Below are 25,977 nucleotides of genomic sequence, written 5' to 3'. Positions count from 1 at the left end.
CATTTTTCAAGGTATTATAACATGTAATTTCACAATGGCCAATACAATTTTTATGCCCAGCTTGAAAACATCATATTAACTTATTTATCAGTAGGATGAGTCATCCACAAGTATCGATGTTATTTTGTATTTGTTAACTGGGTAAGTTGGGCTGGTCTAAGGACCGTTTTCAGACATAACATGAGCTATATATGCAATTATAGACTTCAGTGCACTAACCACTCCCTTTCTAACCTTGGACCCAAGCTCTGGAGGGATCTTCCCTCATGTCTTTAAAATGTCTCTAACTACTCCTCCTTTTGGGCACAACTTAAAAAACATTTCACAGCACAAGCTGCTTGCACATGCTCTACTTCAGGTCACCTAACATACTCTTCCTAATCTCTGATACATACTTCCTATCATTCCACTACAGCATCTATTCTCTAACTCTAACCATGGCACTACCCAAATCGATCTAATCGCTATAAATATTGTACACAGTTTTTTTTTTTTTGCCGATGACCTTCTTAAATCACTTTTCTGTTGTATATTAACTATTCCTTTGTTTTTAGTGTGCACTTTTATTTTATAAATTGTTTTTCACTTGATGTGTGTTCACATTCTGGGCTAAAAAATTGGTGCATTGGGATCAGTGCCCTGCCATTGTTAACAAGTCATATAAATAAATAAATAAATAATAAGACACTTATTTTGCTCCAAGGAATTTTGGTGCAACGTAGAGCTAATTTTGACCACACCAGTTTTGCTGCCATAAAGGCTTGAAAAATAAAAATGTTTCTTATGTTGAAATATACAGTTCTTTTGATTCACTTGTAATAAAGACTCAGTAAAGATATATTTCTAGAGCATTACTCTATTGTCTATGCCAATCAGATCTTAATTTTAACACCACAACTGACACTGAATATAGTAAAAAATATCAGACTAAAAGTGCAAGCCTGTGAACCCAGTAACTAGTAGTTCTGTATAAAGTCTTATGTTAGTCCCCCTTTAAGACTTGATTATGAAAAGTACAGTAGTAGAAACAGGATTTTTTCTCTACAGTGATTTTAATGCATAGCAAAGATGAATTTCACCCACTACTTCAACAGTTTCGGTCCACTGCCATGACATGTTACGAATGAAAAACATATCTTCTTCTGGTGAAATATATATGAGTTTTACTACTGACAGAAAGGCACGGCATTAAATATGTATAATACAGCAGTGCTGCCATCAGAATAATGATAAAAATGTGCATAAAACACCCCAATTAAAACTAAATAACATGCAAAATGTCATACAGTGAATGCCAATGAATCCTACATTTGGAACCAAGCCTATGTAAAATGGACATATACCACTCCTCTTTAAAATGTCTTTATGATACCTGATGTAGTAAAAATGTGGTGATAAACCACCAAAGGCACCAATGACATCTATTCTACCTTTTAGGTTGTGCAGCACAACATTGAAACTAACCTCACCATAGCTGCTTCAAACTATGGCATTTTTGCAACATCATGTTACAAATGAAAAAGATCTACTTTTGATACAAAGACAAATCAGTAAAGGTGTATTCTATTTTATTACTGCATTCTCTATCCTGAGCATAAATTTCATGCAAAACCCAGAACAAAAACAGAGTATAATATGAAATGTCAAGCTGCAACAGTTGTTGTTGTTATTGTTGTTGTGTCTTTCGGCTTTTCCCAGTTAGGGGTCGCCACAGCAGAACTCCGATCCGCTAATGATTGGCAGCAGATTTTTACGTACTGGCTTGCCGGGCATAACAAACAACCTTCAATGAAGGAACGCCCATTCACGCATGTCACCACACAGAAGACGCTCTAACTGAGAATCGAACGGACAACGTCTAACTGTGAGGCGATAATGCTATTACAGCACCACCACCACTGCAACAGTAAAGGGATATAATCCATCTTCATTTGAAACAAATGAATAAATTGTCACATCAGTCACTATTCAGATTTCATAATGAAAGATCATGTTGGTAGCAACATGGTGCTCAGCTGTAAAATAGTGTTCAGCTACAATTCACATCTAAGGCTGCCATTCTGCCCTTAGGGATTTCAGTGCAGTCAGCTTTAAACAGACTACAGTGGTTTAGTTGCTTCAAACCATGATATCTGAGCTATGGAAGGTTACAAAAAAAAATGTTTTGTTTTTTTCCCTCGAGAAAAAAAAAACAGATGGATAGATAGATGGATGCAGATTTATACAGGTATACATTTCTATATATATCCATATATATCTAACTAGCTAGCTATCTGTTTATTTATAGGTAAATGACAGACTACTTTTATATTTACAACTGGGAATATATATCCTGGACCTGAACAAAGTCAAACATAATGAGGAAATAAACTGGCAAAATCTGGAATGGATTTTAAATGTTGTTCTTATAAATGTAGAAATTTGCTAGAATACCAGGTTTTGTTTCAGCATTCATTTTTTGAGTGATATGAAGTCTGCAACCTCAAATGTCTGTCATCACTTGGCATATCCTATCCTCAGTGATTTGCCAGAAAACCACACATTTTATGAGGAATAGATGAAAAATGTTATGTAAAAATCTGGGCATTCCGCAAAATTCTAGACAATTAATAGGTATGCCTGAACATTAGTTTTACAACACTTACTGATCAAAGATCATATATTGCAAAACGGAAACTGGAAGTAATATTTACTACAGCACCAAATGCCCTTTGAAACACTTGATTATATACTGAAATACCAGTTCAGTATAGCAGTTCATAATACAGACTGCCCTTACAGGGTCATTAATAACCAGCTTATATGTACTTGAAATATGTATGCCAAGAAATTCACCTCATGAGTGCAATGAAGTGGAGCTTGATGGGTGAATAAGAACATCAATGCCAAGAACAGTTAATATGTAATTATAATTGGATAAATCCAATCATAACACTTTCTAGTACATGGAGCTTTATCTGTTTCTTGCACTATCAGTTATAGAAAAAAGTTTAGGAGTCTGATGCGTGTTACAGCTTAGAAAGTTGTAAAGCTCTTAGTTCTGTCACACTGGCGGCTGGCAGAAGCAAACTGTCTAATGAATGATGGATTTTTAAAAGCTGTTACACACTACTTTTTCCTAACCAGTAATGTATGTAGCAGTTTTTTAAAATACTTTGAATACTGTTCTGTGGTGCCCAGATTTATGCTTTAGTCTGATACAAGTTTAGTAACAAAGTGGACAGGACTGATGTACCTCGAAGATTCTATTTTGGCATCTGTTTTCTTCAGTTCATTTGCTTCTGATATAGCAATGTAGTAGAAATCAGGGTGAATTTATAAGTCAATGTCACAAAGATTCTTGCTGAGATTATAGCTGGGCGAAAGTCTAAGATGGGATATCAAGTAACTAATGAGGGAAGCAGAAATAACGCAGCTACATTTTAACTCACTCAAGTCTATATCGCCTTTTTGTATTCTATCAGTTCACACCCATATCTCCTTATGGTGTTCAGAACTTTTTTTTAGTCTGGCTTCTTTAACTAAATGAATTACCAGCTACTAACAGGCAGTAGTAGAAAGGGAAAAGAATTATTAACAAAATTACCCTAAGGCTGTTAGTCCAGGATGTTCTACAGTGAATAAATTAATCTTTGTTTTCCACTTGTCATTCATATTTTCATGTTTATGTTGATATATTCATAACAGATAAACTCCAAAAGGGTGTAAAAGTGGTAAAACACAACCAATAATCCAAGTAACCACTCTGACACCAATATCTACAGCCCAGGAACACAACTAGTACTCAGAAACACAGTTTATTCACAAAAACGTGTTATAGGTCAAGCGCTTTTGTAATATCACTTCATCAGAACAATTCAAAATCACTACAACACAATCTTATATACATTTAACATAATTAACCCCTAATTAGTAATAAAATCAGTTAAAGTGACAGTGCTTGATCATAACAACCTACGTAAAATCCTAATGTATAAAAAACTAGTATACAATAAACAGTGTGCAAAAAAAAGAAGAAAGACTTAAAAAAAATATGCATATAAAGAGAGATGAACAATTCAAACTATTAAAGGGCCAAGTGACCAAACATTCAAAGTTTCAAGGCCCTAAACTTTAACTCATGTTTAATGCTGACATGTTCGTTTAGACCAGGGAATTCACTAGCATTAAGTTTAAGTTGCCACCTAACTTCAGCCCTCAACAACTTATTGTTCCAGTCACCACCTCTAAAATCATGTCCTACCACTTCCAGAATCCCAAATTTAAAGGAATGTGAAGGGAACAATTTAATATGCTTAAATAATGCATTTTTCTCATCCTTTTTCTTAATACTATAACAGTGTTCATATATTCTTCTGCTCAAATTTCGCTCAGTCTTCCCTACATAAAATTGTCCACACTCCGAACAAATAGCTAAATACACCACCCCTGCCGTGGTACAAGAACCCCCATAAAGGTGATCTCCATATTATAAGGACCCAAATTTATTTTGGGAACTTCAATAATAAATCTATAATATTCACAGGACCCACATTTAAATGTCCCTTTTAATTTCTTGTTGTTACTAGTATATTGATTTTATAATAGGGATTTCAGGTTACTGTTGATCCTATAAGTAAATAAAGGCTTGTCACCAATTATTGTTAACAATTCCTTGTTCCCCTTAAACATAGTCCAGTTATTCTTAATAATTTTCTGGATATTACCCGAAGTTTCACCATAAGTTAGTACCATAGCCTGCGAAAAGCTGTTAACATTTTGTTGCTTCGTTAATGGTGTATCTTCATTCGCTCCTAATAGGGGTTTATATCTATAACCCCACTGCTTCATAGCCTCTTCACGAATCTGAGAGACAAAAGAATATGGGTAACCCCTAACTGTGAACATTTCTAAAAGGAGTTGAGTTTCTATTTTAACAAAATCAAAATTAGAACACATTCTTAAAATCCTAACCATCTGTCCCTTAACAATATTCCTTTTCACGTAAGTTGGATGATTACTAGTAAATTCTAAATAATCATTTGAAAAGGTAGGTTTTCTATATAAACAAGACTGGAAGCTTTTTGTGTTGGAATCCTTATATAAAATAACATCTAAATAGTTAATATTTTGATTGTTTGTAGAACCAGTAAATTTAAAGTAGTCACATGCCTTGTTCAAATAATCAAGTAACTTCACATGTGACCCTTCATTTTTCCAAAGAATAAAAACATTGTCTAAAAATCTTAGATATAAAAACCAATTGTCCTTAAAAGGAGTATTAAATAAAAATATGGATTCCCATCTGTACATAACTAAATTAGCGAAGGTAGGTGCGCAGCTGTTACCCATCGCCACACCCTTAACTTGTCTAAAAAACTCACCCCCAAAGGTAAAAGAAAATATTTTTCAAAATTAACTCCATCAAACCAACAATAAAATTAATCATAGCACCAGTTAAATTACTTTCTGCAACGAATACATCTTGAAACATATCTAAACCTCGATCGTGGTGGATGGACGTAAAAAGATCCATTACGTCCACAGTAGAAAAACAAATATCCTCTTTATAAAATTCATTTTTAATTCTTTTTAGAAAATCCCAGGAATCAATTAATATATGTTCAACAGGAGTTATAGCATTTTTAATTACATGGTCAATAAAAACTCCTAGGGGATAAGTTACGCTATTGTGACCAGATATGATAAGTCTATAAGGGGGGTCAACCAAGTCCTTATGAGTTTTAGGGATACCAAAGGCGATGGGAATAGTTGGATGTTCCACATTCAAAAAGTTAAAAACTTCTTCGTTGATAACCTCCTGGTATAGTGAGTCCTCCAACATTAATTTAATTTTCCTATATGAAAGATTTATTTCGTTCCTTGAGGCCAATTCATATTTAGATTCATCATTCAGCATACGAAAAATTTTGTTATGATAATCTACATTATTTAAATTTGCCATACCACCACCTTTGTTGGGTTTCATATATCTAACATTCACATCACCCCTTAGTTTCTCTAATAACACCTTTTCATCCTTAGACAAATTGAACACCCTATTTTTGTGTTCTTTAAGGGTCCTATAAATTTCCTCTGAACATACACTTTCAAATGAACTTAAAATAGGTAATAAGGGGGGGTTATAACAACATTTCTTTCTAATCATACTCAATTTCTCTGGGTTTTCCTTGCCTATTTTGTCTCTATTTAACATTTTAAGGTTCAATTTCCTTACAAAAATTTTCAATTCAATTAAGGTTTTACTAACGTCTTCTCTAACAGAAGGAACACATTTTAAGCCTCTCATTAACAAATGGAATAAATTGTTACTCAATTCTATTCCTGCATAATTATAAATTTTAAAGCCCTTATAAAAAAACACAAGTCCATCTATAGAGCTAATGGTCTCCCCAAACAAGTTGTTCACCTCAGATTTTTGACTCACTCATAACTGTTCTTTCTTCGAGTGGATTGGTTCCAATAATTGTATCGGATTCTCCCTTCCCCCCTGGCCCCTAAAAAATCAGGGTTGTCGGATCTACCTTGATTTTTATTAAAAATCCTTTCCGACCTCCTTAATGGTGGATAATCAGTATCATAGGAATTGTCATTACTATTATGTTTATTGTTGACACCGTTTTGATTTGAAGAAACCATAGGGGTAAAAAACATTATTATTGCCCATGGTTGCATCCAAATATGCTTTAGGTAGTGGGTATGCCAACCCGTGTTTATAATCATACTCATCTCTCAACATTTTCTTTTCTTTCTATCTATATTGTTACACACTTCATTCTCAACTTTGTCAAAAATAATATTATATCTAAAAGAATATTGATTAAAATTAAAATCATTTAGAGTCGAACTATTCATTTCATCAATCTCTTTCAACAGTTCGTTAATTCTTTTGTTGTTTACTTTCACAATAAAGTCCATCAGTTCAATACCGTGCCTATCAAACATTTTTAAAAGTTCTTCACATTCCACCTGGCCTTTCTTAATCCCATTTGGGAACCTAAAGGCACGTAGACCTTTAGGAACCCTCCCTTTAATAATACTTTCTTTCAGGTAAGTGTTATCACACTGAAGGGCACGAACTTTGTGCATTTTATCTTCTAAAGTCACTAAGCTAGAATCCACATTCATCGTTTCATTTTCAGAAGTAGTTGGAAATAAACCAAATTCCCTTTTCGACCAGTCTCTCAGTCGATCGTGTATAGCGTTAGTAGCAGGATTACTAGGTCTAAATCCTGTGGAAAGGCAAGGAATCAAGTTCCTCTTCAAACACCGGCGAGAGATCATGCTCATCCATAACAGTGATTTTATTACTAATTAAGGGTTAATTATGTTAAATGTATATAAGATTGTGTTGTAGTGATTTTGAATTGTTCTGATGAAGTGATATTATGAAAGCGCTTGACCTGTTACACGTTTTTGTGAATAAACTGTGTTTCTGAGTACTAGTTGTGTTCCTGGGCTGTAGATATTGGCATCAGAGTGGTTACTTGGATTATTGGTTGTGTTTTACCACTCTTACACCCTTTTGGAGTTTATTTGTTGCATTTGTGGGTGTTTGGCAGCCTTCTAAGCCCAATTCCGGTTATGGATGAGCATGATCTCTTGCCGATGTTTGAAGAGGAACTTGATTCCTTGCCTTTCCCCTGTGGACAACAGGTGGAGGCTGGTAACAATAATTTATTTGCTTTAATTTTGAACTTTTCCAATAAGGTTTCCGAACTTTAGGAGACTGTTATTAAAATGCAAAAATCTAACAGTCCCATTGCTATAGATAGGAGTGGAAATCAACCAGGGACAGAAACTGATGTGGTAATTCCGGTTTTCTGCAATCAGGGACAGCAACAGTGTTCTCAGAGCTCAGAGAATTACATGCATCCTACAACAAATTTAGGGCAAACAGGATTTATACCTACTAATCCTGCTACTAATGCTATAGACGATCGAGTGAGAGACTGGTCGAAAAGGGAATGTGGTTCATTTCCAACTACTTCTGAAAATGAAACGATGAATGTGGATTCTAGGTTAGTGACTTTAGAAGTTAAAATGCACAAAGTTTGTGCTCTTCAGTGCGATAACGCTTACCTGAAAGAAAGTATTGTTAAAGGGAGGGTTCCTAAAGGTCTACGTGCCTTTAGGTTCCCAAATGGTATTAAGAAAGGGCAGGTGGAATGTGAAGAACTTTTAAAAATGTTTGATAGGCACGGTATTAAACTGATGGATTTTATTGTGAAAGTAAACAACAAAAGAATTAAAGAACTGTTGAAAGAGATTGATGAAATTAATAGTTTGATTCTAAATGATTTTAATTTTAATCAATATTCTTTAAGATATAATATTTTTGACAAAGTTGAGAATGAAGTGTGTAATAATATAGATAGAAAGAAAATGTTGAGAGATGAGTATGATTATAAACACGGGTTGGCATACCCACTACCTAAAGCATATTTGGACACAACTATGGGCAATAATAACATTTTTATCCCTATGGTTTCTTCAAATCAAAACGGTGTCAACAATAAACATAATAGTAATTACAATTCCTATGATACTGATTATCCACCATTAAGGAGGTCGGAAAGGACTTTTAATAAAAATCAAGGTAGATCTGACAACCCTGATTTTTTTAGGGGCCAGGGGGAAGGGAGAATCCGATACAATTATCAGAACCAATCCACTCAAAGAAAGAACAGTTACGAGTGAGTCAAAATCTGAGGTAAACAACTTGTCTGAGGAGACCATTAGCTCTTCAGATGGACTTGTGTTCTTTCATAAGGGCTTTAAAATTTATAATTATGCAGGAATAGAACTGAGTAAGGATTTATTCCATTTGTTAATGAGAGGCTTAAAATTTGTTCCTTCTGTTAGAGAAGACATTAGTAAAACCTTAATTGAACTGAAAATTTTTCTAAGGAAATTGAACCTCAAAATGTTAGAGACAAAATAGGCAAGGAAAACCCAGAGAAATTGAGTATGATTAGAAAGAAAAGTTGTTATAACCCCCTTTATTACCCATTTTAAATTCATTTGAAAGTGTATGTTCACAGGAAATTTATAGGACCCTTAAAGAACATAAAAATTGGGTGTTCAATTTGTCTAAGGACGAAAAGGTGTTATTAGAGAAACTAAGGGGTGATGTGAATGTTAGATATATGAAACCCAACAAAGGTGGTGGTATGGCAATAGTAAATAATGTAGATTATCATAACAAAATTTTTTGTATGCTGAATGGTGAATCTAAATATGAATTGGCCTCAAGGAACAAAATAAATCTTTCATATAGGAAAATTAAATTAATGTTGGAGGACTCACTATACCAGGAGGTTATCAATGAAGAAGTTTTTAACTTTTTGAAAGTGGAACATCCAACTATTCCCATCGCCTTTGGTATCCCTAAAACTCATAAGGACTTGGTTGACCCCCCTTATAGACTTATCATATCTGGACACAATAGCATTACTTATCCCCTAGGAGTTTTTATTGACCATGTAATTAAAAATGCTATAACTCCTGTTGAACATATATTAATTGATTCCTGGGGTTTTCTAAAAAGAATTAAAAATGAATTTTATAAAGAGGATATTTGTTTTTCTACTGTGGACGTAGTTGATCTTTTTACGTCCATCCCCCACGATCAAGGTTTAGATATGTTTCAAGATGTATTAGTTGCAGAAAGTAATTTAACTGGTGCTATGATTAACTTTATTGTTGGTTTGATGGAGTTAATTTTGAAAAATATTTATTTTACCTTTGGGGGTGAGTTTTTTAGACAAGTTAAGGGTGTGGCGATGGGTAACAGTTGCGCACCTACCTTCGCTAATTTAGTTATGTACAGATGGGAATCCATATTTTTATTTAATACTCCTTTTAAGGACAATTGGTTTTTATATCTAAGATTTTTAGACAATGTTTTTATTCTTTGGAAAAAAGAAGGGTCACATGTGAAGTTACTTGATTATTTGAACAAGGCATGTGACTACTTTAAATTTAGTTGTTCTACAAACAATCAAAATTTAGATGTTATTTTATATAAGGATTCCAACACAAAAGCTTCCAGTCTTGTTTATATAGAAAGCCTACCTTTTCTAATGATTATTTAGAATTTACTAGTAATCATCCCACTTACGTGAAAAGGAATATTGTTAAGGGACAGATGGTTAGGGTTTTAAGAATGTTTTCTAATTTTGATTTTGTTAAAATAGAAACTCAACTCCTTTTAGAAATGTTCACAGTTAGGGGTTACCCATATTCTTTTGTCTCTCAGATTCGTGAAGAGGTTATGAAGCAGTGGAGTTATAGATATAAACCTCTATTAGGAGCGAATGAAGATACACCATTAACGAAGCAACAAAAAGTAAACAGCTTTTCGCAGGCTATGGTACTAACTTATGGTGAAACTTCGGGTAATATCCAGAAAATTATTAAGAATAACTGGACTATGTTTAAGGGGAACAAGGAATTGTTAACAATAATTGGTGACAAGCCTTTATTTACTTATAGGATCAACAGTAACCTGAAATCCCTATTAGAAAATCAATATACTATTAACAATAAGAAATTAAAAGGGATGTCTAAATGTGGGTCCTGTGAATATTGTAGATTTATTACTGAAGTTCCCAAAATAAATTTGGGTTCTTATAATATGGAGATCACCTTTATGGGGGGGTCTTGTACCACGGCAGGGGTGGTGTATTTAGCTATTTGTTTGGAGTGTGGACAATTTTATGTAGGGAAGACTGAGAGAAAATTGAGCAGAAGAATGTATGAACACTGTTATTGTATTAAGAAAAAGGATGAGAAAAATGCATTATTTAAGCATATTAAATTGTTTCCTTCACATTAGTTTAAATTTGGGATTTTGGAAGTGGTAGGACATGATTTTAGAGGTGGTGACTGGAACAATAAGTTGTTGAGTGCTGAAGTTAGGTGGCAATTTAAACTTAATGCTAGTGAATTCCCTGGTCTAAACGAACATGTCAGCATTAAACATGAGTTAAAATTTAGGGCCTTGAAACTTTGAATGTTTGGTCACTTGGCCCTTTAATAGTTTGAATTGTTCATCTCTCTTTATATGAATATTTTTTAAGTCTTTCTTCTTTTATTTTGCACACTGTTTATTATATACTAGTTTTTTTATACATTAGGATTTTAGGTAGGTTGTTATGATCAAGCTCTGTCACTTTAAATGATTTTATTACTAATTAAGGGTTAATTATGTTAAATGTATATAAGATTGTGCTGTAGTGATTTTGAATTGTTCTGATGAAGTGATATTACGAAAGTGCTTGATCTGTTACACGTGTTTGTGAATAAACTGTGTTTCTGAGTACTAGTTGTGTTCCTGGGCTGTAGATATTGGTGTCGGAGTGGTTACTTGGAATGTTTATAACAGACAGATCTACATTTTATTGAGGTGTATGGTGTGAAACACCAAAGTTAGAGACAGGATAGTTCACTATCAGTGCTGGTTTATATCACACTATACTGGAAATATTGCTAGTTGTTTGTTAGTAATTATGAAAATAAGCAATATTTCATATGTACTTACTTTACAAAACATGACTTAAAACTGTTGCATGATATCAGGCGAAACCTTAGATGTTGTTGAAGAAAACTGTGTTTGATAGTTTCACTTTAAGTTGTCTATATTAAGATATCCAGTATTATTTGTACTGCTAATTATATAATTAAACATATAATTTCTTAATAAACATGCACTTATAAAGGTATTTCTTGTTGTCATGTGAAAGCTTATGTCTAGTTAACAAAAATATTCTAACAATATACGTCTAGGTTGCACAGTTTTCAATATAGCACTCCCTGTCCATCTAGTTTTCCTGTCAGCCCCAGTGCTGTGCAGGACACAGTCAAAGGACATTGTGAAACCCAAATTTACTATGTCTGCTGGTACCTCCCTTTTAAGTTAAGCTCTAACTGTCTCATAAAACAGGGTAAGGAGTTGATTATGAATTCCTTTTGCTTGTAAACCCATTTTAGGTGTTGTCTTTGAGATTTTTGTCTTCCAGGAAAGCAACAAGCCTTCCTGTGTATAAATTTCTCTACAACTACTTTTAGGCTCATAGGCCTGCATTGCTCCAGATTTTTCTTGCCTCCATATTACAAGGGTACTACACTTATCATTCAGTTCTTTAGCACTTCTGTACTATTTACTTACTTAGTTCTTAAAATTTTTTACATTTTGCTAAAATGCCGCTCTTCTTCTTATCAGTGTGTAATTAAATTATTTTATATCGTTTTTCAACAATTTTCATCCTTCTTATATTGATTTGGTTTATATTTTCAGAGCACTCCATTCAGCAGTGTTGTTTAACAGCAACAGTCTGTGGCATAGATCTCACACCTATTTTGTAAAATAAATTATATTTTCATGAAGTTTCAACTCACTTGTAAGTGAATAAGGTATTAATTCCAGTTCCCTCAAGATACTAGTATATGTCATGCTTGCTAAACAGATATCACACACTTTCATATCACAACATACTTGAGTTAATTATAATGAAATTTGCATTTATTTTGAATTTGTGTGCAATATATGTGTACCTGTAAAAACTCCAAACCACGAAAAATTAAGAAAGCGCACACATAAGCAAGGTCAGCAGAGACTCCGACAAGGCTCAGTTGACTACGAATGTAACAGAGGCTCAAATTTAACCATGGTATAAAATAAGCGCTTTCATTTTATTAAAACTTAAAACTTCATTAGATCAACTCATTCAAAATATCCACTTAATTTAAAAGGTATTCACAAGCCATATGACAGCCAAGCCTCCAACAAGTCAGCTGAAATTTAAAGCTCTATACTCTCAAATAAAACAATATTTATAACATAATGAGTTTTTAAAAACTGCCAATTACAATCATAATTGCAAGGGAATAATGCATTATTTTGAAATTGTGTGCAATATATGTGTACCTATGTGTGTGTGTGTAAGTGTGTGTGTGTGTGTGTGTGTGTGTGTGTGTGTGTGTGTGTGTGTGTGTGTGTGTGTGTGTGTGTGTGTGTGTAAGTGTGTGAATATGTGAATATAGTACCTACATATCTATATATATGTGTGTGTGTGTGTGTGTGTGTGTGTGTGTGTGTGTGTGTGTGTGTGTGTGTGTGTGTGTGTGTATGTATATGTGTGAATATAGCATATATATATATATATATATATATATATATATATAGAGAGAGAGAGAGAGAGATAAATATATAGATACAGAGATATATATAAATACAGATATATATATATATATATATATATATATATATGTATACAGTGATTAAGTCCACACTGCATATATTTTTATAAACAGCTAACAAAATATCTAGACTGACATAATGTTCTTTACTGTGTTATTGTACTGTTGTATTTGTAGTGTACTCACACTTCCCCAGTTTCCAACACTCCAGGTAGTTGATGGCTGACATTCTCCACTATAGCATGACCGCATAGTTGGTGGCTGGGTTCCCGGACACTGTACTGTTGCCTCAAATCCATATTCATAGTGATCCTTGTTGTTATATATTTCACTGCATGTAACAAGCCTTCGCTGGTAGCCATAATCACATGTAACAGAGCACTGAAAAATTCATTTTAAGTTATTTCCCTAAGTGTGTGGTCATAAAACAGAAGGTCATTTAGTAAATAACAACATTTTATTTCAGATAACAAAATACATAAAAATTGAGTATCAGCTACAAATCAGGTATTGCTTGTGCTCCGTGTATCTCTCTCAAGGTAAGACTTTCATTATTTCCTTCAGCTGGGAATGTACCAGGTAATAAAGGTTGTTTCAGAAAGTCACGATAGGCATGAAAAAGCAGGAGAAAAATGCAAGCTGAAGTAGACAAAGTAATGTTTATACAGCACTCTTGCAGAAGTGAAACTGCAGGCATTTACATGCCTTTAGCTGTAATATTTTATGCAGTAAAATGCTGTGGCTATTTAAAAAAAATGTTAAAACCTCAATGAAGGGAAAGATGAAAAATTGGAAATGGAGAAAGAGAAGGAACAGAAAATGGTGCACTGTACATAAGGAGGCACAGAAGTAAATAAAAACACAGCAGCAAGAAAAAGAGCAGTGTAAGCCATAGCAAAGGGTCATATCCAAGTACACAGGCCTGGTGAATGTGTGAACTGTGAAGAAGAAGAAAGATAAGACCATAGCTTATACTACTAAATTTCGTATACATTTATTTTATGGATTATTCATATAGATAACACAAACAGTATAGGTCAAGTTAGGTATGACAAAACTGCAACACAAGGAGTTCAGTTATTGTGAAGAACATATTTAAGTTAGAGGCTGAAGGAGTTACTTTCACACATTTTTCCGCCATTCCTACCAGTCTAGCATGGCCCATTTGTTACCAACAGTGGGAATTTTACCCAATGTTGGTGAAAAAAAAATGACTGGAGAAAACTGTCATTTGGGCAGGCATGCACATGTTTTGTGCCCACAAAAGCATGTTGGCAATGACCCTAACCATAATTTTGGGTAGAGGAATTTACAGTTCTCATCACTGCAGAGGCCAACAGTACCTTGTTCATGTAAATGCAGGTTTCAGCACACCTCCACTGAAGACTGCCACTTAGTGGCTTGGTAAGCCTAACATTTACATATAGGCCATGCTTTTGTAATGCTTCCCCTCCTCTGTGGGATGTTTGCAGTGCACAGCTGGCTCTGCTCCACATTCATTTCAAGGATAGGCATGTCCACCCTCCCCAGTGAGCTCCACAGTCATCCAAGGTCCTAATGCAACTTGCATGGTCAGGGCTGTAGTCAGGATTTTATCACTGTGTAAAACCAGAGATGGACAGCTACATTTATACATACTGTATATGTGTAAAGAAGCCAGTGGACAACAGAACAAACACTAAACACCTGTAGCTTACCCCTCAGTGATGCTATGCAGACTGCACTATCTACTCATTCCAGACATACTAGTCTCCTTTTATTTTACCTCTTCATCTACCTCATCATCATCGATCTCATCGTACTCCCTCCATCTAGTTGTTCCAGAATTGCTTCACATAATTCTGCATGTCTAAGTTAGACTTACCTATTTGCACCTATGACCAGTATTCTCTCAGTCCCTCTATCTGTTCTTCCTACTCCAACTGACACATTTTATGGCTGATAATATTTTAAGTCTATATCATTTTCAAGGCTCCCCTCATTCCCTTAAAATAACACACTATGTTCCTGCTGCCTTCCAGTTTATCATGGCCTCTGCATCACTTTGACAGCTCTTCTGCATAAACACACCACCAATCTGAAGATAGTTCAATGTACTGTTTATAAAACTTTGTGTGTCCAATGCTTCTGTGTAGTGAATAAAGGAATACCAACTGATTTGTGACTAAAATTCCTCTCCAACATCCTGTCTGTAGGTCGTCTGGCCATCATCAGCAGTCATCCCATACTGCATGTGCAGAAGTGATGGTACTCTGTAATTATCCTTATGTGATGGGCTCTGGTACTCTGTAATTATACTTAAGTAATGGTGCTGTGAAATTGTCCTTAAGTGATGGTACTCTGTAATTATCCTTACGTAATGGTACTCTGGTACTCTGAAATTATCCTTAAGTGATGGTACTCTGTAATTATCTTTAAGTGATGGTTCTCTGTAATTATCCTTAAGTGATAGAGTCTGTAGTTATCCTTAAGTGATGGTTCTCAGAAATTATACTTAAGTGATGGTACTCTTGTACTCTGAAATTATCCTTAAGTGATGCTACTCAGTAATTATCCTTAAGTGATGGTTCCCTGTAATTATCCTTAAGTGATGGACTCTGTAATTATTCTTAAGTAAAGTACTCTATAATTATCCTTAAGTGATAGATTCTGTAGTTATCCTTAAGTGATGGTTCTCAGAAATTATCCTTAAGTGATGGTACTCTGGTACTCTGAAATTATCTTTAAGTGATGGTACTCTGAAATTATCCTTAAGTGATGGTACTCTGTAATTATCCTTAAGTGATGGTACTCTGCAATTATCCTTAAGTGATGGTACCCTGATACTCTGAAATTATCCTTATGTAATGGACACTGTAATTATATTTAAGTAATGGTCCTCCCAAATTATCCTTAAGTGATGGCACTCTGAAACTATCCTTAAGTGATGGTACTCTGTAATTATCCTTGAGTGATGGTACTCTGTAATTATCCTTGAGTGATGGTACTCTGGTACATTGAAATTATCCTTAAGTGATGATACTGTGAAATTATCCTTAAGTGATGGTCCTCTGGAATTATCCTTAAGTGATGGTATTCAGTAATTATTCTTAAGTGATGGTGCACAGTAACTATCCTTAAGTGATGGTACTCTGAAATTATCCTTAAGTGATGGCACTCTGTAATTATCCTTAAGTGATGGTTCTCTGAAATTATCCTTAAGTGATGGTACTCAGTAATTATCCTTAAGTGATGGTACACAGTAATTATCCTTAAGTGATGGTACTCTGTAATTATACTTAAGTGATGGTAGTCTTTAATTATCCTTAATTGGTGGTCCTCTGAAATTATCCTTAAGTGATGGTACTCAGTAATTATCCTTAAGTGATGTTACACAGTAATTATCCTTAAGTGATAAGCAAAAAACAACTGCAGGACAACCTCTTAGTTAGTAGCAAAATCCACAGCAGGAAAACGGACTGGAACCAACGTATCTTCTGTTAACCCAATTTTATTTTCATAAAGACAAGAAAAAACAAATAGTTCAATGTTGTAATCCACAAAGTAAAAAATCACGAAGGAGTAACACAAGTAGATCAAGCGCTTTCGCCCGGGCTCTCCCGGGCTTTATCAAGATACTTTAACTAAGCAAACCATTTGCTTATATACACAATGTTTAATTGATTAATTATACAATTGTTTCATTAAAACCTTTTAAAGTGTTTCCATGCTTAAAGCTATATTCTCTTCGTAGGAGTCCAAGTAAGGGTTGTCTATAAAATGTATTCATATTTCTTTGCTCCCAGCGCCTATTGTAGGATGCTTTGTGTGTTCGGAATATTTGTTCTATATTGTATTGTTTTTATAAAATTTCTTGCATTTGAATTAAATAATTTAATGATTTGAGTAATATTGTGTTATTTTTCTTCTTAAAATAAACTGTCCGTACAAACGGACTTATTCTAAAGGACGGATTTTCTACAGTAAAATGAATTTTTTAACAGTACTGTGCACACATCATTTAAATAGTAAGCCTTTCTTATCAAAATTAATAGCATTGGTTACCTTTTACCATCTGATTTTCCTAAATTAATTGTTATAACGTTGGCATTCCATGGATTTGTATTTCAGGTTTTTTATTTATTTATTGTTGTTATTAACATAGTGCTATTATATTGTTGTTGAACTGATGTAGTTTCTACATTACTAAATAAAATATTTTCTTGTTTTAATTAAATTTATATGATTTATACATCCTAAATTAAATTACTATAAATTATTTTAATAATTTAATTAAAATTTATGTAATTCTTATTTATTATATATTATGTTATGTATATAAATAAATAAATGAATAACTATCCAAATGAATAAATAATTAAATACAAAATTTTATATTAAATATATTTAAAATCTTTTAAAAATTTTGTTTAAGATGTGTTTAAAACTTTCTATCCCTAATATGTATGTATACATTAAAATTCATTTGTATTTATTATAATTTGGCCCTTCTTTGTTTTAAAACACTGCTTATACTAACATGTTCATTCAACCCTGGTGCTCTTGCAGCATTTAGTTTGATTTGCCATATTAGTTCTCTATACTCCAGGGATGTTTCCCAGTCCCCCCCTCTGATATCGTTTTTCACTTGTTCAAGAACTAAGAATTTTAAATTCATTTCTTTACATGTTAAAGAGTGTTTGTAGAATGCATTTGTTTCTTTTCTTATTTTTATTTCATAAAAGTGTTCATATACTCTTCTTTTCAAGGTTCGTTCTGTTTTTCCTACATAGAAGGACAAGCAATGTTGACATATTCCTAAATATACTATGCCCTTTGTATTGCAATTATAATGTCCTAGGGCATATAGTCCCATACTTCTAGATTTTAAATATAGTCTTGTGTCATTAAGCATAAAAGCACATTGCTTGCAAGCTTCACATTTGTAGGTGCCTCTCATTAGTTTTGTGTTGGTTGTATTATTACTTGTTTCACCTTCAAAAAGATTTTTAAGGTTGTTGTTTCTTTTCCTAATAAAGTTTGGCAATTTTGGAATCATTTTATTAATTTCTAAGTTGTTCGATAACACCGGCCAATATTTAATAATAATGGCCTCAATTTCTTTGCTGTCATTGTTGAAGGTGTATGCAAATGCTTAAGTGATGGTACTCTGTAATTATACTTAAGTGATGGTACTCTGGTACTCTGAAATTATCCTTAAGTGATGATACTGTGAAATTATCCTTAAGTGATGGTCCTCTGGAATTATCGTTAAGTGATGGTATTCAGTAATTATCCTTAAGTGATGGTGCACAGTAACTATCCTTAAGTGATGGTACTCTGAAATTATCCTTAAGTGATGGCACTCTGTAATTATCCTTAACTGATGGTTCTCTGAAATTATCCTTAAGTGATGGTACTCAGTAATTATCCTTAAGTGATGGTACACAGTAATTATCCTTAAGTGATGGTACTCAGTAATTATCCTTAAGTGATGTTACACAGTAATTATCCTTAAGTGATGGTACTCTGTAATTATACTTAAGTGATGGTACTCTGGTACTCTGAAATTATCCTTAAGTGATGATACTCTGTAATTATCCTTAAGTGATGGCACCCTGAAATTATCCTTAAGTGATGGAACTTTGCAATTATCCTTAAGTGATGGTACACTGGTACTCTGAATTTATCCTTACCTGATGGACTCTGTAATTATCCTTAAGTGATGTTACTCTGAAATTATTCTTAAGTGATGGTCCTCTGGTACTCTGTAATTGTCTGTAAGTGATAGACTCTGTAATTATCCTTAAGTGATGGTACTCTGGCACTCTGAAATTATCTTTATGTGATGGACTCTGTAATTATCCTTAAGTGATGGTCGTTTGAAATAATCCTTAAGTGATAGTACTCTGCAATTATCCTTAAATGATGGTCCTCTGAAATTATCCTTACGTGATGGTACTCTGGTACACTGAAATTATCCTTAAGTGATGGTACTCTGCAATTATCCTTAAGTGATGGTTCTCTGTAATCATCCTTAAGTGATGGACTCTGTAATTATCCTTAAGTGATGGTCCTCTGAAATTATCCTTAAGTGATGGTACTCTGCAATTATCCTTAAATGATGGTCCTCTGAAATTATCCTTAAGTGATGGTACTCTGGTACACTGAAATTATCCTTAAGTGATGGTACTCTGCAATTATCCTTAAGTGATGGTTCTCTGTAATTATCCTTAAGTGATGGACTCTGTAATTATCCTTAAGTGATGGTCCTCTGAAATTATCCTTAAGTGATAGTACTCTGCAATTATCCTTAAATGATGGTCCTCTGAAATTATCCTTAAGTGATGGTACTCTGGTACACTGAAATTATCCTTAAGTGATGGTACTCTGCAATTATCCTTAAGTGATGGTTCTCTGTAATCATCCTTAAGTGATGGACTCTGTAATTATCCTTAAGTGATGGTACTCTGTAACTATTCTTAAGTAATGGTACTCTGTAATTATCCTTAAGTGATGGTCTTCTGAAATTATCCTTATGTGATGGTACTCCGGTACTCTGTAATTATCCTTAAGTAATGGTACTCTGGTACTCTGTAAATATCCTTAAGTGATGGTATTCTGGTACTGTGAAATTATCCTTAAGTGATGGTACTCTGTAATTATCCTTAAGTGATGGTACTATGTAATTGTCCTTGCACTCCTCCTTAGATTTTCTTGGGTTTGCCTTTGTTAGAGTACATATTACTCACTCAATTTTTTGAGGGTTTCGGAATCTAAATTTTCTATATAATAAATAAAACACAGAGCACAGGCCACAGCATTAAAGGTACCATCCATCTGGAAGTGACTTATACATTTCATATTGTACTGTAACTTTTCACAGAAGTAAGTAACAACAGAAAAGTGAGGCTGATGTGCATACATCAATAACCTTCACTCTTTCATAGATAAGACTTCTTACTCTAATGAGTATTACTGCATTATACTGAGACCAACTGAGCTTAACTAATTGTTGATGGATACACACATGAATAGTTAGGTGCTATAAGACAGCAGCATTTCCAGCTGCACTGGCACAGAACTAATGCAGCTGATAAATACTGTGAGGTAAACATCCTGCTGAATTTTGTCCTCTATGTAGCCTTTATGGCTGCAATTTTCAGCACATGACATCTTATCAGATTGCTTAAAGTTCATAGTGTATTCTGATAATTTTGGTTTGCAAATGGTCTAATGTCAAAATTATGACTTAGTACAATCATATTTTCTTGTTCTCAGTACAGCTTTGCTTCATTTCAATCTGAAATATGATTTAATAAAAAAACTTATTTCTCTAAAGTCTTTGCCAAATTCTGCTGTTGGGTTATAGTGAGCTATTCTTCAGACCACCAATCCTGCCTGGTAGATTCTTTGCAGTTTTTTCATATTGGTCACATCTCATTCCCTGTTGGAAACTGAAGACTCAATAATGAAGCCTTAAAGTACAAAGGTGTACATGCAATATAGCACATGTTAGAGTTCACTACAAATATTATTGTGACATATTTAAAGCAGTTTTTGCAGAGAGGAAGACACTGCGTTCTCTACGCCCCTATTACTTATGTATATTTATTCTGAGATGACTGTACCTTGCAGACAAGGGAATACTGTAAAAATAAAGCAATTTCAGAGACGGTGTTTATTCCCTGTTGCTCATTTAAATCTTTCAGCTCCAAGGCTTGCATTTATAGTTGCCTGATATTTAGTGGGAACTCTGGGCAGTCCATAAATTCTGCCATATTTATCGGTGTTTGCTGTTGTAGTTTTTTCTCTCTCTCATTCTGTTATGTTTAATCTTATTCTCCTTTGTTTTGCTATATGTGTTTCTAGATTGTATACTTTTTATTATAACAAGACAATCCCTTACAGTGTAGTGATAGCAACATACCTCTGAACTTCCCACAGTAAGAAATCTGGACACAGTAAAAAAATAATGGGGGACAAAGGCCCAAAAATAGGGACAGATTTTAAATATTGCTCCTATAAACTTATTTGCTAGAATAACAGGCTTTGTATTATATATTTTTTGAAGGAAATGAAATCTGAAACTCAAATGTTTGTCATTATTTACTATTGTTTAGTGACTTTAAGCTTCAATTATATGCCAGACTTTATGAGGAAAAGACCAAAACGTGAGGCAAAAATCTGGACATTCTTCGAAAATCTGGAACGTTGAGAGGTATGATGGTTAACCATAAGGAACAGGTATCAAACATTTATAGTGCCACATTATTGAATGTAAAAGGGAATCAAATCTCTATTGTGACTTCATTAGTCTTAACTTTCTGTTAAGTTCAACAAGTCAGGACTCTAGAGTTTCTTTTGAAATTCTGACCACTATCCTCAGAAATTCTGACCACTATCCTCAGAACAGCAAGACTACAAGACATTATGAAATATAAAGCAAGTTTAATGTTACATTATGTTGGTGTATTCCACTTACTCAAAGATACGGCTAACTATCTTAGAGAATTTATACATAACTAGCAGTGGTATTACATTTAAAATGCTGAATGGTTAAAAAGTTGAACTGCAAGAGATCAACCATAAAGTTGCGGTAGAGTGGAGAATTTTTTTTGCCCTTTGTCCACTGTAGTATGAACTTGGAGTTGGTAAATATAATTAGTAGGGGGTATGAGGGATGCAGAGGGGAGCTCCTGTGTAAAATATATTGCAAGTTTTTCAACATTTTGTGCTTCAAACTTTTTCTTTTCCCATTCCATGTTTGGCTTTTTGGCATTTTACCTGTATTCTGTCCAGATCTGTTCCACATGTTTGGGGGTGCAAACCTCCCTACAAAAATACTTTAAAGCCATTATTGTGAGCTGTGAGATTTACTGTATCAGAATAGAAATGGCACTCTCCCCGGGATTCATGAAGCTCGGCGCAAGGACGGCATTAACTTTGCGCTGAGCGTGCAGCGTAGAGATGGCGCAGCAGCACCATATGCATATTAATGAAGGTGCACTGCCACACCGTCCACGTGCACAGGAAATGTGCATGAGTGCAGGGGGCATGTTTAAGTGCTGCACGGAGGTGTGAACATGTTGGCTACAGTCACGCAACCTAAAATGCTGACTAGTACAGCCTGCCTCTAATAGTAATCACTCCTGTCAGTGTCTGTGGATACTGAAATGAATGTAAAGCATACAAGAGAGTTGCGTGAACACCAAAATAAACTCACAGGAGTAAACACACAAGCACATAGCTGAATGTTGAGCCCCCATCCCTCGAACAATGACATTTAAAACCCTGTGTCCGTATTTCATTGTAGTGTTGATTTTTATACCAAATGAAAGCGAAACGCAGAGTGTTTGCATGCCACTGCCCTTTGCTAAGCCAAGCCCAATGGTCAGAGCATTCGCTCAATATCTGGCCATTTGCGGTCCAAGTTGTCCTTGTCTGGATGGCCCAAAAATGAATGGGTATTACCCAGGTCAACCTACCATGTCATGAAAGATAAGTATTTGCATGTACCTATGTGCGTGAAGTACAGCATGTGGAAGACCAAATATGCTAGGGCTGTCCTCACAACCATATTAGTACCAGAGATATGTAGAGTATGCGATGTGTACTGCTGTCTGTGCCATAGGCCAGTAACCAGAGAAGGGATGGATGGTGTGTTTGTGCAATTTGGGGGGGTGACGGGTAATGTAATAATTCGCCAAGAGGAGACTGGGTTGGATGTACAATAGGTGAACTGGAGGTGTACGAGGGAGCAGTGGGTGAATCAAAAAGGAAACCAAAGAACATACATTCACATCCCCAAAACACCCTTACAGGCCATACTGCAGAAAACAATCCCACAAACATATGAACATTAAAATGTGCGATACACATGTACAGAAACGGTACCAGCTCACACCCACATAATGGTCTGGCCTGAACTGAGTCATCCAACCTCTACACACCTCAAGCATAATTGAATACCCATGATCCCCTGCACAGCTCACCCCCCCTTGCTGAACATCCACCAAAACCACCCATACTTGAACTGCTAGCCTGGGCCAGCCACATCTGCACATAGTGCCCCCTACCCACATCTAGTAGGCAGTCTCACCCTAGGCAGTCTCAGGCTTGCAAACTAGATATCCCATGCATGTATAACCCTCCCTCATTTTTGTATAGCCAAAAGAATGGGAGTCATTGGCATCCACAATTTTTGGACATCCCTCATGGGATAAGTGTCTGTTCTAAAGATTAGACTTGATGGCACAACATGATGTTCAGCCCCGTAGACATCCAGACACAAGTTGCATTAGCAGTTGTTGTCCACAACCCTGCTCAGCCTCCAGCCAGTCCTGCATAACCTATGACCCGGGATTAAACACCTGACTGTGATGCATGTCTCCCCATGTGCATTATTGGGAATATATACCTTTCACAAGTTCCCTAGAAGCTTCCCCATAGCCATTGTCCAAATAGTACGCATCCACAAATTGTATACCATGTCCAGGTTCCACGTCGTAATGATGTACACAACCCCTGTATACAAACGGTACATGTCCCCCCCCCGGATGCAGGTGTTCATATACATGGCCATGTACAACCCCAGATATGTAGTCATACATCTATAAATGTACATACTTATATACGCAGAGCTACAGCTACACATCACACATACATGCATATAAGTAGTTGTCAAGTATGTGTCCTATTTATAAATATGTATACTTGCAAATATATACATATGCCTCTCAGAAACATATGAACATTAACATGTACTATACATATGTACACCAACCAACTGTCACATTTGTTGCCAGTAGTGTGGAATGCCTGTAGTAAAGTCATATATCCTAACTACCATCCATGCAGAATGTACCACGGATGGTGTAGTGGTCAAATTGCTAACTAAGGTGTTTCTGTTCCTGGGTCCAAGTCATGCAAGGGCTGCTAATTTTATATGATGCCCAGAATAATGGCCGTCGGATATAGGGTGATTAAGAAACTTACAAGCTGACGTAAGCGGGTATGCACAGCGGTAAGTGGCGGTCATTCAACAGTATGGGAAATGTAAATAAGTATGTAGGTGTATATGCATGTGTATGTATAGACATATATATATATATATATATATATATATATATATATATATATACATATATACATATATATATATATATATATATATATATATATATATATATATGTATATATCCATGAAGAATGAACATGGTCACAATAAAGCAGTTATAATGAATGTGAAGGGAAACAGCAGCGGAATCCCCCGTATTATTTAGCGCTGTCATATCAAGCTGGCCAGAGGTGAGCAAACCTCCTACATCTCCAACCACAGGTAGGATGCTAACAGTGGAACGAACTTTGTCCACATGCTAAGTCTGAAATTCAAACAGTTACAGGGCAGTCCCCGTCTCCATTTGGACGAGCCAATAATCAGAAGACTAACTGAACATCAGGACCATTATATAAACATAGGTCCCAGGACTATAAGCTTGGGACATCTGAATATACTTGGAGTGAGCCAATATACAGGATGTGTCTAGAGCAGTAGGGAGTGGCGCATGTGTAGTGGTGTGGCTTATTTCTGACTGGAGAATGGATGACTGCTGTGTTAGTGATGTTTTGCTGTGTTTGTTCTGGTAACTATGAACCATGGGTATACATGCAAATGAAACAGCACAGCAATAGTGTAGTGTTAGAGCATCCGCCTATCAAGCAGACGTTGCCAGTTTGACTGCAGCACACACCATTTACGATACGTATTCTGTATACGAGCATATCCTGCTAATTTTATGCTATATAATGATATAATACCATTGAAATGTGAACTGGGGTGACGTATCACAGTAGGAATGCAGAAGGTGTTTGCATGACGGGAAACGGCCGTTAAACATGGTGAAACGGAAAACTGCTGCTGAAAAGTGTTGTGCTCACCCTTTGTCCAACGGTCATTGTTCTGCCCAGCAACACAATAAACCACCTCGGCCAGGCTCGACCGCCAGGACCCTACACACCACAACCAATGAGATTTACCACTAAGCCATGGCAGTTATACCTAACTCTGATGTTATCACAAACATAGCAGACAACACAGTCATTCAACAGTATGATCAAAGTAATTAATCATGTAGATGTATATGCATGCATACATACAGATTGTATATATATATATATATATATATATATATATATATATATATATATATATATATATATACGTGTGTGTGTGTTAATATATATATATAAATATATATATATATATATATATATATATATATATATATATATATATATATATTTATCTACAGAATGAACATGGGCACAAGAAAGCATGCATAACGAATGCGAAGGAAAACAGCAGCGGAACACCTGTATTATCTAGTGCTGACATATAAAGCTGGCTAGAGGTGAGCAAAACCCCTGCGTCTCTAACCACAGGTAGGATACTAACATTGGGACTAATCTGTCGATGTGCTAAGTTTGACTGTCAAACGGGTACAGGGCAGTCCTGGTCCAGTCAGGCAAGCCTAAAACTGGATGACCATATGAACACCCTGACCATCATATGACCGTATGTGCCAGGACTATAGGCTTGGGAAGTCTGAATATACTTGGAGTGAGTCAACATGCCGGACGGGTCCAGAGCAGTATGGAATGGCGCATGTTTAGTGGTGCGTTTTTTCCCATCAGGAGAATGGATGCCTGCTGTGTTAGTGAAGTGTTGAGGCGTGTGTTCTGGTAACTGTGAACCATGGCTATACATATAAATGAACCAGCACACCAATAGTG

The 25,977-nt window shown here is 35.2% G+C and overlaps 1 protein-coding gene across 1 annotated transcript in view; it reads right to left on the bottom strand.

Moving 5' to 3' along the window:
* ADAMTS9 (ADAM metallopeptidase with thrombospondin type 1 motif 9) overlaps positions 1-25,977 on the bottom strand; it is a 1,232,634-nt gene that overhangs the window by 163,878 nt on the left and 1,042,779 nt on the right. The window contains exon 32 of the mRNA XM_044077927.1: positions 13,390-13,584. Within this exon, the coding sequence (XP_043933862.1) occupies positions 13,390-13,584 (195 nt within the window). The remainder of the gene's footprint in view (positions 1-13,389; positions 13,585-25,977) is intronic.

This window comes from Protopterus annectens, chromosome 7.part0 (assembly GCF_019279795.1).
Source record: "Protopterus annectens isolate FY-2018-M chromosome 7.part0, PAN1.0, whole genome shotgun sequence".
Taxonomy (NCBI): Eukaryota; Metazoa; Chordata; order Ceratodontiformes; family Protopteridae; genus Protopterus; species Protopterus annectens.
The sequence above is the reverse complement of the archived record's forward strand: the minus strand, read 5'-3'. Positions and strand labels throughout refer to the sequence as shown.